The following is a 15,407-nucleotide window of genomic DNA, read 5'->3' as shown; positions in this document are numbered from 1 at the left end:
TGACTGACAGGGGAAAAACTGGGCTTGATTAGCAAGAAGGTGGCGTAGGGAGATGCTTTCAGTCTGTTTGTTCAGAAAGGCAAGGAAAAGGAGGCAATAGACTTTCCTCCAGATCTGCTGGGAAATGAGTGAAGTAACAGATTTAAGTTACAGCAAAAGGAAATCTAGGTTAGGCAGTTTGCTGCATAATAAGAACAATCAGATAGCAGAACAGTTTGTCTGGAGGGGCTTAGAGGTCTTCATTAATGCATTTTTCCACAGAACAGTTACATGGCTTTGTGCTGGGAAGACTGCAGCCATAGCTGCTCATCTTGTCTTTGAAGACAGATCAGATGATTGTCAATATTCAAAGTTATGTTTTATAAATCCTACATTTTTTAACATTACACATGCATAAAATAACAAACAACGTTATTTAACATTATGCATAGCTTTATATGCTTTACAGAAAGCTAGAGGACATATGTCAGTAATAAATATGTTACTTGAGTACTGAAAATAACCCTTCAATCAGAAACTATAAACATATATAGTGTTGCTATTTTAAAGGCATCTTTTGTACAGACACAGCCAGGAAGATTCACAAAATACTGACCTAGGCACTCTACTTTCTCTGGCTACGTCCAGACTCAGATTACGTGTTTGTCAGCATTGCCTCTAAGTCTCTGTTTAAGACACGGATTTGTGTTTGCCTGATCTGAAGCCTGCTGCAGTCAGTAGGAATCTCTCTAATGCTCCTTAGTGCATCACTTTTCTGTTCTATCAGGTTGTTCTCTTGAGATCCTCATAATGATCTTTAAGCACCTTTCAACTATGCTGTCAGCAGTGCAAGTGAAATAAACCATGTGTATTTCTCATCCTCTTTCTCCAGAAAAAAATGTGTGTACCGTTGTGTATATTCTATTTATTAGGGTTTTCCTTTTGCTTTGAAACTGATGCCACCATTGAATTTTAAAAAATGTTTTAATGCATAAAACTAATATGTCTAAAAACTTACAGATAGAGCATCTTCCAAGGACACATAATCAAGGACAAGAGTGTAAAGAGATTCCCCGAAGATATATGCAGCTGTATGAGTTGAAACTTCTGTTCTAGGAAAAGGAAAGGGATATTTCTGCAAGATGCTTTACATTCCATCAGCAACAAATGCTGTAATAACTAATTAACAATGCTTAGAAAGCATTTTTATTATGCAAAGTTCCAGTAAGCAGCTAAGCCCTATACCTTCCCAATGAGACCTGCCATCCTCCTTTTTATGGATGGAGAAACAGAAGCATGATCACAAACATGTAACAGGGTGGTGTTCAGTGGTAAGAATAAAATGCAAGATTTTGCACAATCAAGTCAGAACGGTAACCATTGGGTCCTGCTGCTGGTTAGGGCCATGGTGCTACCCAGAGTGATAGAAGAGGAGCCTGGGGGCACTAACAGGCCTTACTGACCCTACCCTGTCCCACCATGGACCTCCCCACACCCCTGTCCATGGTCCAGGACCCCATTTCAGATCAGCCTGGGGTCATCAGTCACTGTCCCAGTGGCAGCACTAGAGTGCTGGTCTCCAGCTAAGCTTTCTGGATGGATCTCTTGTATGCATGCTGTAGCTTGTCTACAGCTGTGCCCCTGTCTCATCCCCTTTTGCACCAGTTGGGCCTCCTGGATGGCCCCTGGCCCTGGCTCATCACCTGCCATGTTGGGGGCTGTTGGTGGACCCCGTTATCAGCTCCCAGACCTGCACCTGGGCTCAGGCCCTGAAGAATGGTGCCCAGAGTGCCCCCAAAAAAGACTGGACAAAGATCCCACACAAAGCCCTAGAAATGCCCGACTGTCCTCTTATCCTGATACAGAAGTAAAATAATAATTTTAAAAATCCCCAAATCTTGCTTGTCTGGCAACTAGGTGGAAAACATCCACCTTCTCATCAATATAGAAGAGGAAAATAACTCTGCTTTGTAGAGACTCCAGAATGTATAATGAAAAGGGGGAAACAGGAAATACTATGGAGGAGATGCGTAGTGCAAATACTGGAGCATTACTTGGTTTCCTGCTCTGGGCTTACAAACACCATTTCAGATTTGAGTAGAAGATATTTTAAACATCAACAACTGTGTGAGAGATGGTGCATGCAGGCAGCAGGTGCTGAGCCTTTGACTGGCACGCCCAGCCACTGCTGCTGTTACCATCTCTACCACAATAAAGAACCAGCAGCTTAGGTATGATATGAGGCAGCTCTGCTAGAGGGAATGTGTAGTGTTTAGGATACAAGGAAGCAACCTCATGTCTTCCACAGACAGCATCCAGCATTTGGAAACTGTATTGTGCACTAAAATTCAAACCTCTGCTACCAACAAGTGAGTTGTCTTTTCCATATCATTTGTTCCATAGATCACAAGTGAACTGTGGTCATCCACAGAGATAAAGTGCAGGGGAAGGAAGGTGTCAGGAACCACTGCATCAACAAGTGGTGAGAAACTGAGTACCACTGTAATTTCAGACCCTTCACAGGAACATAGCTGCATGGTCTTTATCCCAGTTTATCTAAAATAAAATTAGTTCCACTATCTCCTAAGAACATGCAATTGACAGATCTTTAGGCAATTCCTAATTCAAGCAGTGAAATGCTCAAGCCAGCAACTTACACAGATATCTGCAAATACTGAAGGATTGTCAGGAGTTATAATGGCTTAATTTTCCCCTACCTTCCTCCAGCTTACAGTCAAGAGCTGAAATAAAATTGCTCTGATAAAGAAGTTTTGGAAGAGGAAATACTAAGCTTACTTTAACTTGACACACTGTACTAAAAATACATCAATGTTTCTATTGAAGGTCCCCTCTACAAATGTTCTACTATGGTTCTCCCAAGACTTCCCGACGTAGTGAAGTGAAATCCTTGTATTTGTAGGAAAAAGTAAGGAAAACCCCCTAGCTTTATTCATATTGAAGATTCAACTTATAACTGAAGCCAACAGTCTGGATGCTGTCTCTGTTGTGAAAAATTTACGCACACTTTCAATTCTGGGTCTATTTTCAGCCTCACTGAACTCAAGATAAATCCATTTAAGCACACTCCTTAAATCTCTGCACTGGTAGAGAACTAACTAAGGAGCCTTTGCTCCTTGTTGGAGAGCTGGTTTAATGACAGTGAACCCTGATACTTTTAGATAAGGGGAGAAAAATAGAAAACTGCAAAGATAAACTTTGATTTAATGATAGAGCAAATAATAATTAAAAAAAAAGTAATGAAAACACAGTTATTCTGGGCTACCCCGCCAACTTTATGTAATCTGTACTAGTAAATTATAATACTGTGATTGATATGGCCAGTGGGTTACCAAAAACATCAATGGAGTTTACTCTGTAGTCCATATCGAGCTACCAGATGAAAGATGACATAATGTTTCTGAACAAAAACAGTTGTGACTGAGAATCAAATAACAGCAGATTTCTCTACGGACTTTGAACAGTGACCCATCCTGGGATGCTGCTGACCAAGGCTCCTAAACCTTGGCCAGGTTGTGAGCTGGCACACACAACACTAATGTGTTTTTAATACTCCACAAAACTGGCAGTGTTTAGTTTGTTGTCCTCTATAGAGTCATTATTGAAGCAAATCACCAAGGGCATTAATTTTACTAGTAAGAAATACTAAATGTTTTCAATAAAACTGAATAAAGTCTCAAGCAACATCCCCATGCCATCTACCTCCCTTAAAAAAAACTCAGGGTAAGTTTATGACTGTAGGCGCTCATTCTCTATAGAAACTGTAGAAACAAAAGCCCAGTCTTAAACTATTTTTGCTCCTTGAAACTAAATTAACAACAGAAGAATATTTTATAGTACTTGGACATTTGAAGTTAGTATTCCTGTTAGAGAAAATAAAACATACAGAAAACATATAGTTAAGCTATCTCAGCATCCTGAATTCTCCCCATGCACCTTTGCCTTCCCACTTGGCACGTTCTTTGCATTTTTCTTGCTTTTTTTTCTTTTAGCGTAGGAGATGCTAATCGAAGCAAGAGCACTTGTTCATCAGAAAGACACAAGAACCCTACAAAAGGGAAAAAAATATCAAGTTCAGGGTTTAACCCAAGACAGAGCAGATTTGCACTATCTGGGGTGCCTTTCTCAAACTTCTCTGTTAGCACTGATGATGAGTTAAGCTTTATGAACTATTACCCTGTATAGGCAGATTTTTCTATCTGTTCTCTCTCTCTGTTAGGCAAAGTCTGTTGGGTTGATCGATTTATTCCTTTTTTTCCCCCTGAATTCTGATTAAAGAGGAAACAAGGAGGCAATTTTAGCAAAGAAGGTTTTCCAGCTGTCTGACTGCTGTGGAGAGTAGGCAAACAATGTGAGAAGGAACAAGGTGTCCCCTCTGCGTGCCCAACTTTCTTTACAGATCTCATGGCGATGACTCAGTCACCTTCCTCCTCAGGGCGCTAGGACCCTGAGTTACATCTGAGCACACCTCAGTCAGTGGCTTGAACTTTTGGAAAGCAGGAGCAAGAGAACCCTGGCTGTCAAGAGTAGATACTCCCCTCTTCTCTGCTATGTAAGCCTTCTGCCTCATACCATTGAAAACATTTCAACTCTCCAGTGCTGGGGGACAAGCAGCAGATGTGTTAGTGATACACAAATTAATGAATGGTCCAATGAAGAAAACCCAGCCATGCTTGGTTATCTTTCTCCAAATGAAACGTAAGAGTCTGGAGACTAAACAGAAAGACAGCCACATAAAGTTGGATTAAAAGAAAATCCTTCATCCCTTTCACCAGTGAAATTCATGATCAGACATTATTACTGAAGCCAAAAGGTTGGAGGAATACAGAAAAGGGTGAGTTGTTTATTCAGGAGATGCAAGTGCTTAACTGTATTACAAAGCATCTTAAAAACAAAACATAAGCCTTCCTGCTTCACATTATTGCCCAGCCTTAAAATAACAGGAGAATAAAAGAAAATGTTGTTCCTACACAAGTTGTTCTGTCTTACTTCCCTGTGTGGCTTCTCAAAGGATATGTTTCTGGCTGCTACCTGAAATACTGCACTGGAATAGGGTCTGCATTAGGCAGATGAGAAGCAGCAATTAAGTTTCTGTGTTTTTTAATCTGGAGAAGACAGGCTAGAGTCTGCAATTCTTGTTGCTTATTTTTCTTTACTCATGAGAAGTCAAAGAATGATCCAGGCAGGCTCAGACTAGCATATTACAGAGAGCGTATAATAGAAAGCTGCATAAGATATTTTCATCATACTTATACATAATTTCAACTTTGATTATTAAAATGACACTGGGCATTGAACTTTAAAGACTATCCTGATTAAATTGATATAGGAAGTCCAGCATAATTTATCAGCACTCCCCTATACAAATGACTCAACTACTGCCTACTGCCAGCCTTTTAACAGTCCTAAAACCCAAACCACAAGAGGTCTGTTATTAATGCAACACGGTAATGACTTCATTTATATGACAAAAAATAGATGGACCGACGGTGCAGGATGCCCACTAGAGTTTTCTGCCTCCCTAGAGATAGAGTTTAATGTGTTACATACTTAATTTTTGCCCTTAAATAGTTTGAGGAAATAAGATGTTTTATGCAAATTAATCAGTGGTTACTTCATTATTTTTACATTGTATTTAAAGAGAGTTGAAACTGTATCTGAGCAAAGTCCCGAAAATGACTGCTGAGGTCTTCTGCCGAGCTCTGGGGAAATACAGTCATGTACCCATGTTCAAGTTATAACATTGCCAGACCAGCTCACAATTTCTACCAAAGCACATCTGGGTTCAGGATTCTGTGAAGAGCCAGCAAAGAAGTGGTATGCATTAAAACCTCATTGGAAAAAGGGTTGTTCAGATTGGTCAGTTGGGATTTGTTTGGTTTCTGTGTTTGCCCTTGACTTCCAAAAAGGGATTTTTGAGTCTTGCAGGTGACTGTGAAAGGTTGAGGGCAGATGTTGATGGGAGCTGTGGCAGTTTCCGTGGCTCTCAACCTTAGTGGGGGCATGTGACAGAGGAAGGGCCAGTCAACACAGCTGTGAGTACGCTGGGCTGCCCAAGGCAGATGGCGCTGGCCAGCACGTCTTACCCACACCAGCCCACAATGTTGTATGGGCTCAGACTCACCTCTAGCCACTTTGGACATTGTTACTGGTGAGAGAGGAGTGTGCCCCACCTTTGGACCACAAGCCACATATGCACACTGAATTAAAAATAAAACAGTAAACCAACCACCAAAACACACCAAACCTTTGCTCAATTATTCTTACGTAGTCACCAAGCCAAGATCCACAGAAGCCATGTAAGGGACCAGAGCTGTGTCCTGGTTTCAGCTGGGATGAAGTTTATTTTCTTTCTAGTAGCTGGTGCAGTGCTGTGTTTTGGCTTTATTTTGGGAATAATGCTGATAACACACCAACGATTTAGCTAAATGGTGCTTACCCTGATCAAGGACTTTTCAGTCTCATGCTCTGCCAGTGAGGAGGGGCACAAGAAGCCAGGAGGGAGCAGAGACAGGACACCTGACCCAAAATAGCCAAGAGGGTATTCCATACCACAGCATGTCATGACCAGCATATAAACTGGGGGCAGTTACATGGAAGGGCAGATCACTGCTCAGATCAGGCTGTTGGTGGTGAGCAATTGAACTGTGCATCACTTAGGCTTATTGTTTGTTTTTCCTTTCCTCTTTTAGTTTTATATTCTCTCCCCTTGTTATTTCACTTATCATTATTACTAGTAGAATTATATAGTACCTTAGTTATTGGACTGTTCTTATCTCAACCCGTGGGTTTTACATTCTTCTGATTCTTCTCCCCATCCTGCCCAGGGTTGTAGGGGGAGTGAGCAGCTGCCTGGTACTGAATTATCAGCTGGGTTTAAACCACAACACGCTGTCAGTAATAAACTGCATCCTTCCATCACTTTGTAACCCAAGGCAGGGATTTAGTTATGCAAGGAAGAAGTGGGCACACACAAAGGATGGTACAGTACAGATAATTACTGAAATAGTAAACAACATGATCACATGGATCCAATTTTTCTGGGCACAGCTGTTTCACAGTTGGGAAATACACCTCTGCAAGATGAAAATGTTCCACAAACCTTTGTTTCTGCCAAAGCATTTGTCCTGTCTGTTTTAAGTAGCTTAATATATCTCCTGACAGAACAAGGCCTTGCTCAGCACAAGCCAGCAATGAAATGAGAAATAGCCACAGCACTTTAAAAAACCTCTTCTAAGGCAGATGACTAGGGTGAGGGTAGTCAGAGCTGACTGCAGACATCCAAAAGAGAGAGACTCACAGGAGGTCCAGGAAGTGTGCAAGGCTCAAGTCTGGATTGCTTCTTCAGTGATGCCTTCTTGGCAGATTCGCTACCTCAGATCAACAAGGAGCATTCTCTCGCACCTTCAGCAACAAGCATGGTTTTTCTCTTCCTCTTCTGCTGTTTGGAGATTTGGGGCTTTAAACCTTAAGCCCAGCTGCAGAACAGCACAGTAGCTCCTGTGCACGTTTTCAAGTCTTGGGTACTTTAAACTGCATAGTTTTACAGTCAAGGTGTAAGCCTCACAATAAAACCAGAGAAAAAGAAAGCAATCATGGAAATTAATTCCTGGCTATTTTGCAACATCCGTTACATATGTCCAGGAATATATAAGACTAATTGCATTTTCACTGACGTCAGTCTAATCAATGATCAGTTTATGAAGCTTAATGTGTTCTCCTTTGGCTCACTAGGAGATACGTATTAAACCTTCAACAGAACTTCTAAACACATTTTACTTGATTAATGCAATACCTCCTTTCCTTTCCATAAATACATTCATGATTTTTGTATAAACCGCAAATTTAATTATAGCATACTGGACTCTTCATGGGTTTCTTTCCTCTAACAAGCATTTATGTAAATTTTGCTCCTCTTACAACCAACCATCTGTTTTCTCACTGGAGGGAGACAACTGTTCCCTGTAATCCCAGTGAATTTATTATCCAATTGAAGGCCTTACTGAGAAAAGAAGGGTATTTAACAAAGGTTTGCATTTTCTAAATTGATAACTGTGTCATTATGCTGGACAACTGATGCAGATTATCAGCTATCACTGCAAAGAGTCATACACTCTGTGAAAAATCCCAGTGCGGTATTTGAGGATATAAGAAAAACTGACTATGTAAGTGGATTAAAGCTTAAAGATGTTTACAGAAATCCTTGTGTTGTGCTGCAGACTAATAAACAGTAGATGCATGGAGCGTCCAGAAGATTCTTACAAGAATTTTTTTGCCTTCAACAACTTAGAAAGTTTTTAAAAGAAAAACATTCGTGAAAACACTGCTGCATGACAGAGTCTTTGGAGACTGACAGAGTGCTGTTTCTGCTCCTCTCTGCAACACAGCAGACACAAACTTGGCTGGTTTTATTCAGAACAGAAAGCACAAACGTAACTTGGGATATGTACCAATGAATCCACCTTTTTTTTTTTTCCAGATAATCTTTATGGGCTGTTCATGGATTGATTCTGTCATGCAGATGTATTTACAGTCTTTGCAAGCTCTCTTATTGATTGTGCAATTTAACTTCCTCCCATGTATTTTGTAATTTAACTGAAGAGGGCCTGAAGCATGAATTTGAGAAAGGAGGCAGGAGAAGATCCTGTATTGCAGAAACCAACCTGGGCACGGGCATGGGCATGGGCATGGTGGGGAGGAGTTCTTTAAGTTCTCCAGAAGCCATTCTTGAAGAAATTAACTGTAATGTTATTTAACTCTGTCCCTCTAGATAAGGTACAATCAGAATGTAGTTATTGAGAAGGTCCTTCAGACAAGATACATTGTGCTCATGGTAATGATCAGTGCAGGTCTTTATTCTTTACTCTATCACACCTAAAATATTTTCAGTTTCTTAAGGAAATACCATGCAGGCCCTGAGCAGATATTTGTGCAGGATCAGTCATTTATTTCCTGCTGGTCTTGAAGAAGATAATGAAATGGATGTGATCCACTGCAAGAGCAAATGCTCTGAACTTCCTCTGATTTCAGTCTCAGTTGGATTTCAACAGGTACATCAGTTATACAGGGAAGCTTTTGAAAGTTGAATTCATATTTTTCTTTATTCATAATGAATTTCAAGTTTTCTCTGCACTCTCCTAAAGAGCAAGCATGTGCACAGGAAGTCTCCAATGACTTACTTCAGAATGCTACTGTTTTTTTCAAGGTCTCAGCTTTCATTTTATGAAAGGAAGTACAGACAATAGAAAAACTACTGATAATTTTATAGACATGGCACTGGGACATAAATATTCAGTCACTGCAGAGCCTTCAGTGAGTTGGCTGATATACTATGATCATTCATATGGAGATAAAGTTGGAGATCCTTTATTCTTAGCCCGTTTCATTCTATATAAAAGCAAAGAAAACTAATTTTCTAAGTAAAACACAAGGCCTCATACTCGTGTTCATGCAAATTCCCGCAACCTGGCTCTCAGATAACAAAGTTTCCAATTCCCTCTAACATCAGGCTTTCTTATGCTGCAATTTCTCCCTTTTCACAACTTAAGGTCTTTTTTAATTTTTCAAAATCTCCCAATTCTCACATGTCTGAAAGTAAGTAATAACTTCATCTTTTCTTAGAATTTCTTTGTTTTCCCTGAAAGGGCCTTTCCCCCCTGTTCACGGGTCCTCCACTTACAGCTCCTTCCTGATGTGAGCTGTCTCAGACAGTGCAAAGGTTGCAGAAAGAGGTACAGAGTAGCTTGGAAGGACCCCAGTGTAGGTGTATTTTCCTTACATGAGCTGATCTCTACTCCCTGCCAAGTAAGCCAGTATTTCAGCAATCTTCTAACTGGTATTTAAGCACATTGCCATAATGCTGCTTTGCACAGGGCTTGAAATAGGTAAATAAGTTGCAAAAGATATACTTTGAGTCTTTTTCTGACATCGGGTCAAGTGTACTCTACTGATCTCAGCAAGGTGTTCAACCTGTGAATCAATGAGGCCACAGCAAACAGTGCTTTTCCTTCACTTTACATTACAGACAGCACATTTTTTCATCCATTAGGATTCAATTCTCCTATTAAAAATTGCCTGGGATGCAGGTAGAGATTATGCGTGCTTTCAACTGCATGTTCAGAGAAACCCAGAACTGGCATGCCACTACTAGCAATTGATGATGAGCTGCCCACAAATAGCAGCTCAAACGCTAAAGCTGCCCTGGCTAAGAGCTGCGGCTCACTCCACTTCCCTTCTTACCACACGTCCTTCCAAGGGAGCTGCACGATGCAGTAACGCATGGTTATAAAAGGTTCTCGGCCTTCCATTAGGGTTTTATTTTTAGCCCCTGACTGCCAGGGCCCTGGGGAAGGCAGCGGGGCTGCACAGCTCCTGTGGCTCCTGCCATGCTCCTGGGGCACCAGAGCAGGAGCAGCCCCTGCCCAGGGCACTGCTGCAGCCAGCAGCAGTGGGCACATAGAGCTCAAAATGAAAGCTCCTTCTTGTAACATTTGGGGTTTTTTTCTGAGCTGATGTCTTAAAGTTTCATCTTCTTCCCACCCAAGTCAATGGCATATAATTCCCATTATCCCAGGTGGTGCTGGTGGGGTCTTGGGTTGTGCATAACTGCCATGTGTCAGGAGAGTGGGAAATCCTTCCATAACACTGCCAGCATGTCTGGCATTGTTCCTTCTTTGTATTTTAGATAAAGAGAGCGGAGCCCGTTTCCTCAGGAAGAAGACATGCTGTGTTTATAAATGCCGTTACCGATGGGGATGTAGCTCTGACTCACCAGTACTGACTGGGTCACTTGGAACTGACAAAAATACTGGCTTTCTCCTGTACTGTGGCACCCAGGGGAGATCAGAACTGAAGCTGGCTCATTTCAGTGGTGTCCCTGCCTGGAACAGCACGCTGATACAACTGTCTGGAACAAAACCTAAGCTGCTGGAAGTGACTTTCTAATTTTCCAGTTTTGGCTTTTTTTTTAACAATATGACATTTGTAAGACTTTTGTGCCTTCTCTGTTATTACTTGAGACCTCTGATTTCATGTTATAATACATTACAGTCTATGCCAATGGGCTACAGACCAAAGTAAAATAACCAGCCAAACCAAATTGGTCCTCAGGGTTTGAAATAAATATTACCCCAGCCAGCCTTATTACTGCTATTTTAACCTTCAGCATAACATTTGCATTCAGCATTATAGCACCCCCTTCTAAGCTTTCCTCCCCAAGGCAGCACACAAGTTCCTGAAGTGCGGGCTGTCCTGCAACCTGATGAGATATTCTTTTCAGGAAATTTCCCGTGGCTTCCCCACCCTTTGCAAGTTACTTTTGACACTGAAGTACCTCAGTGCTCGGTGAGAACGTGTATGTTGTATTCTGGCATACCACATTGCAATATCATCCAATGCTGTATTGAATTATAATATTCTAGATGGAGTAGCTATGGCTCTACCAAGAAGAAACTACTGAATCACAGTAGCTATAGAAACATTAGCATTCTGAGGTCCATTATGTTCTAAAATAGAGCAAAGTTAAATATTTATTTCCCAGCTACTGATACTTTACAGGACCATTGTAAGTGTCCATAGCTGCTGGGTCTGTGCTGGAAGTGCACACAGTGTTCCTTCCCCTTACCTGTGAGGGAAAGTGCTCTCATCATGCAGCCCTGCACTCAGCTCCCCACTCTCTCCACTATTCGTAGGATCCCAAACATCCAATTAAAACGTTAAAACTAAAGAGCTAAAATACCATCCTGGAGAGATGCACTATTTTTTCCACATTTACTCAGACATGAAATTCTGCCTCCTGAAATTATACTAAAATGGTCAACGTGTGAAAATGTTATTTTAAAAGGCTGCCAAAACTATTCATTCTCTTAGAGGGATGTTTTTTCCTCAAGTAATTTCCTGTAAAGCATAATGTCAAACAGTATAAAGAATACACGTATGCATGGTGAAAAATCAAAGGGTATTTTGTTTGAACTTTATTTGAGGCAATGTTCATAGCTCACATGTGGTTTGGGGCAAGAGAACCACCCAAAATGCAGGCAAAAAATGGCATCTATTTCTATGTAAACCCTTGATGGAACATGGCATCAAATCATAATTGCTCTTCTGAGATAAAGCAATATTTTTGTATGTGACTTTGTAAACCAATCCTTTCAGCCAGGGGAGCTATTTACTCAAGTAGCTATCCCTTCCTTACTGCTTATCCCTTATCCCTTCCTTACTGCTTCCTAACTCTGTAAGCTGGCAAAAAGACTCAGCCTTTGTTATCAATATGCATCTAAGTTTCTATTCTTAATAGTTAACTTCGAAAATCTAAACATTTGTAATTGTAGAGAAAGTGCAGAAAGAAACATGCACCTTGACGTGTTATGAGTTATTGCCAGTTTGAAGTCATTGAGAAATCCGCCCTGAAGAAGTTATGAAAGCAAAAGAAGCCAAGTAGGAAGAGGTGTAAATCAGGAAATACCTGCTAGCTAGAGAATTTAAAAGCAGATTTTGCAGAAAAATACTGTGTCAAGTTGGGCACTGGTATTTAAATGTTAGTAATGCAATAGGTAACAAAGTCTAAAAAGCTGTCAGTCTCTTCTTTTTATCTAAGGCCAGCTGATGCACTTTCCTCTTCTCAAATATCTTTAGGTCCACTGAACAGCTGAATTATCTGTATCCCTGCCTTTGTGGAGCCAACGTGAAAGGGCTTCATTCAGCTGAAGGCAGAAAGAAATAATAAGCATCCTAGAAGAAATGTTCAAAACCTTTCAGGTCGTATTAAAACTCATTGAAACTTCACTGCAGCCAGGCAAAGAGGGGCGTCTTTTTTGATACCAGATACCACAGGCTGTGGATATTGCATCTAACTCCTATTTTATTAAACCAGGAGGAAGAAATCGTTCAACTAATGCACCATTTTCTCAGTGGTGAAAGATGTATTTTATAGGACATGGAAGATTTTATATGATGTCTAGGACATAAATGTCAACCTAGCCTTTTTATTACACTGATTTAATTTATTTAATGAGCTGTCCTACAATGGAGGGCAGCCCTGCGTTTTTCACTTGCTTCTGAAGGGAATTTCAGTAGTTAGCAAATAAACCCGGGTCTAATCTGCTTCCATCTGCAGTTGTTTGAAAAATGATGCTTGGCAAACAGCTCTGCATGGCCTTTGCTGTCAGAGGGAGACTGATTTCCCATACCAAGAGACTGAGCAGGCTGAGAAGTGCATCGACATAACCCACAGCCATGAACCCACTCTTTTTATTGTCATGACACACTTGCAAATCCTGTGACTATGGCAGGGCCGGCTCTGGGAAAGCTGCTTTTCCTGCATTGCCACCCAAGGGATTGAGGAAATGATTGTCAAAGACAGGAGAAGAATCAAGGGCTTAATGTGCCTTCTCTGCACCGAGTCTTTGCCCTGGCTGAATAACAGGGTGTCGAGCAACCCCTGGGCTCGATGGTAACACATTAAAACTGTGCCTCAAGGGTCCATTCTTCACTCATGTCCTATAACCCTGCCAGAGGAAAGAAGTCTTTCTAGTACCCAATAGCAGCTGCCTGGAAGGTTTGAGAGCTCCCTGCCAGACAGACCAAGATACTACTGACAAGCAGTTATCTGACAACCAAGGGACAGCAATGACGAGAACACCCAACTTCAAGAAGCAGCGGTCAGAAATGAGAAACCAACATTTTCTGCGCAGCGTGGTCAGGGTCCGGGCAGCCTTGCTGGGGCTCACGCAGCAGCGGGGGCTCAGAGCTGCGGTCGACAAACACCGCTCCGAAGTTTGGGGGGAAACCCCTCTCTCCGGGGATCTCCATCCCTTACATTTTCCTCCCCTAAAGAGCAATTCGCATGACACCCTGGTGAGCCTGCCGGCGCTCTGCCTCCTGCCCCTCTCCCCCGGCCATTAACCACACGCACCGCTCGTTTCCCAGTTCGGGCAGAGGCCGAACACCTCGCCGGGGGACACCCGGGGGACAGCAGCGCGGAAGCGAGGGCGCTCCCCCGCGTAGCTCCTCCGCGGAGCAGCACCGGAGGCTGCCGCCGGCGCCGAGAGGGGACCCCCATGGGACGGGCACAGCCGCAGGGGGCGCTTACCAGGTACCATACTCCGAGGATGATGGTGCCGGTGCGGACATGGCAGCAGAGGCAGCAGCTGTTGGAGTAGAAGCGCGTCCAGGCCGAGCTCTGCATCTCCGCGGCAACTCGGGACTCTGCGCCGCTACGCGCCTCTCACCGCGCGGCTCCGCGGAGGCGGGACCGGGGCAGGGCCGGGGCCGGGGCCAGGCCGGGCTGGGGCCGCCCCTCCCAGCGGGCGGGGCCGACAGCGGAGGGACCCGGTCCAGGCTGTGGTGGCGGGCGGAGGCTTCGTGGGCGGGGGGGTTCGCAGGGTCAGGGGAGGTGCTGCTTCCAAATCCCGTTGTGGCAGCACGGGCACCGGCCCCGGAGCGCTGGAGCAGTCACAGCAAAGCACGGAAGGAATCTAACACACAGAGCTGAGGGAACTGAGGGAGCGGACAGCCTGGCCTGCCTGTGCCCGGCATGGCGCGGTAGTGGCGTGGCGCAGTTCTCCCGCTGTCCTACCGCACTTCCCAGGCACCGCTGGGCCTGGAGTTACTGTGGTGAGAGTGGACCCAGAGAGTGCTTCCTTAGGAAAGCTTCTAGCTCATCTGACAACTCGACTGGCAAATCAACAGAAATAACACTCCATTTCACTAGAAAGAAAGGTAATAGTGGAGGAGATCATGGAATGCTTTGGATTTGCCCCATAGTCTGAAGTCATGAGCTGCGGGCACCTTTAGATTCATCTGGACAGGGTGCTGGGACATCTAGTCTAGGTCGTGCTTTGCCTAGAAAAATTGGACCACCTTGAGATCCCTTCCAACCTGGCATTTTATGATTCTGTGATTTATCGTCTTTCATAGTGCCTTCCCAATCCATTCCCAAAGTTGCAGTTATTAAGGAGGCTGGAGTTGCCTCATGTAACTGATAAATTTATTAACAATAATCTCATTGTTACTACATGCAGTTACTGCTCTGATGGAGGTGGGGAAACAGCACTGGGGGAAGGACTCTCCAGTGTGTTCCAGCACTGATGTGTGTGGGTAGAAGCTAAACTTCCTCCCAAGCAGCTGACTTTTTTCATACTTTATTTATCTGAGACTTGTAGCGTTCTCTAGAGGAAATAACAAAGAAAATTCTCCCAGGAAATCTGTATGCCCAGCCTGACCCTAAGAATAATTTATTTACTGCCGTCTTATCTTGGCTTCCTACCAAATCCCAGAGTTTATCATCAAAATATAACATTGAAATTACTCAAATATTTCCCTATATGGTTGCTTTGGGGCTCTTCGTTGTTTCATATATACATCCGCACAGAACAGGAACTCCAAGATAAAAGCTAATTTGGCACAGAGGA

General features: G+C 42.9%; 1 protein-coding gene across 1 annotated transcript in view; it reads right to left on the bottom strand.

Moving 5' to 3' along the window:
- Positions 1 to 14,274, bottom strand: part of LAPTM4B (lysosomal protein transmembrane 4 beta) — a 62,477-nt gene extending 48,203 nt beyond the window's left edge. The window contains exon 1 of the mRNA XM_057400516.1: positions 14,087 to 14,274. Coding sequence (XP_057256499.1) covers positions 14,087 to 14,182 — 96 coding nt within the window. The 5' untranslated portion in view covers positions 14,183 to 14,274. The remainder of the gene's footprint in view (positions 1 to 14,086) is intronic.
- Positions 14,275 to 15,407: the final 1,133 nt, after the last annotated feature.

This window comes from Pezoporus wallicus, unplaced genomic scaffold, assembly GCF_028554395.1.
Source record: "Pezoporus wallicus isolate ANWC-B61680 ecotype Strahan unplaced genomic scaffold, APGP_CSIRO_Pwel_v1 contig_7985, whole genome shotgun sequence".
NCBI lineage: Eukaryota > Metazoa > Chordata > Aves > Psittaciformes > Psittacidae > Pezoporus > Pezoporus wallicus.
Note: the sequence above shows the minus strand (reverse complement) of the source record. Positions and strands in the feature narration are given on the sequence as shown.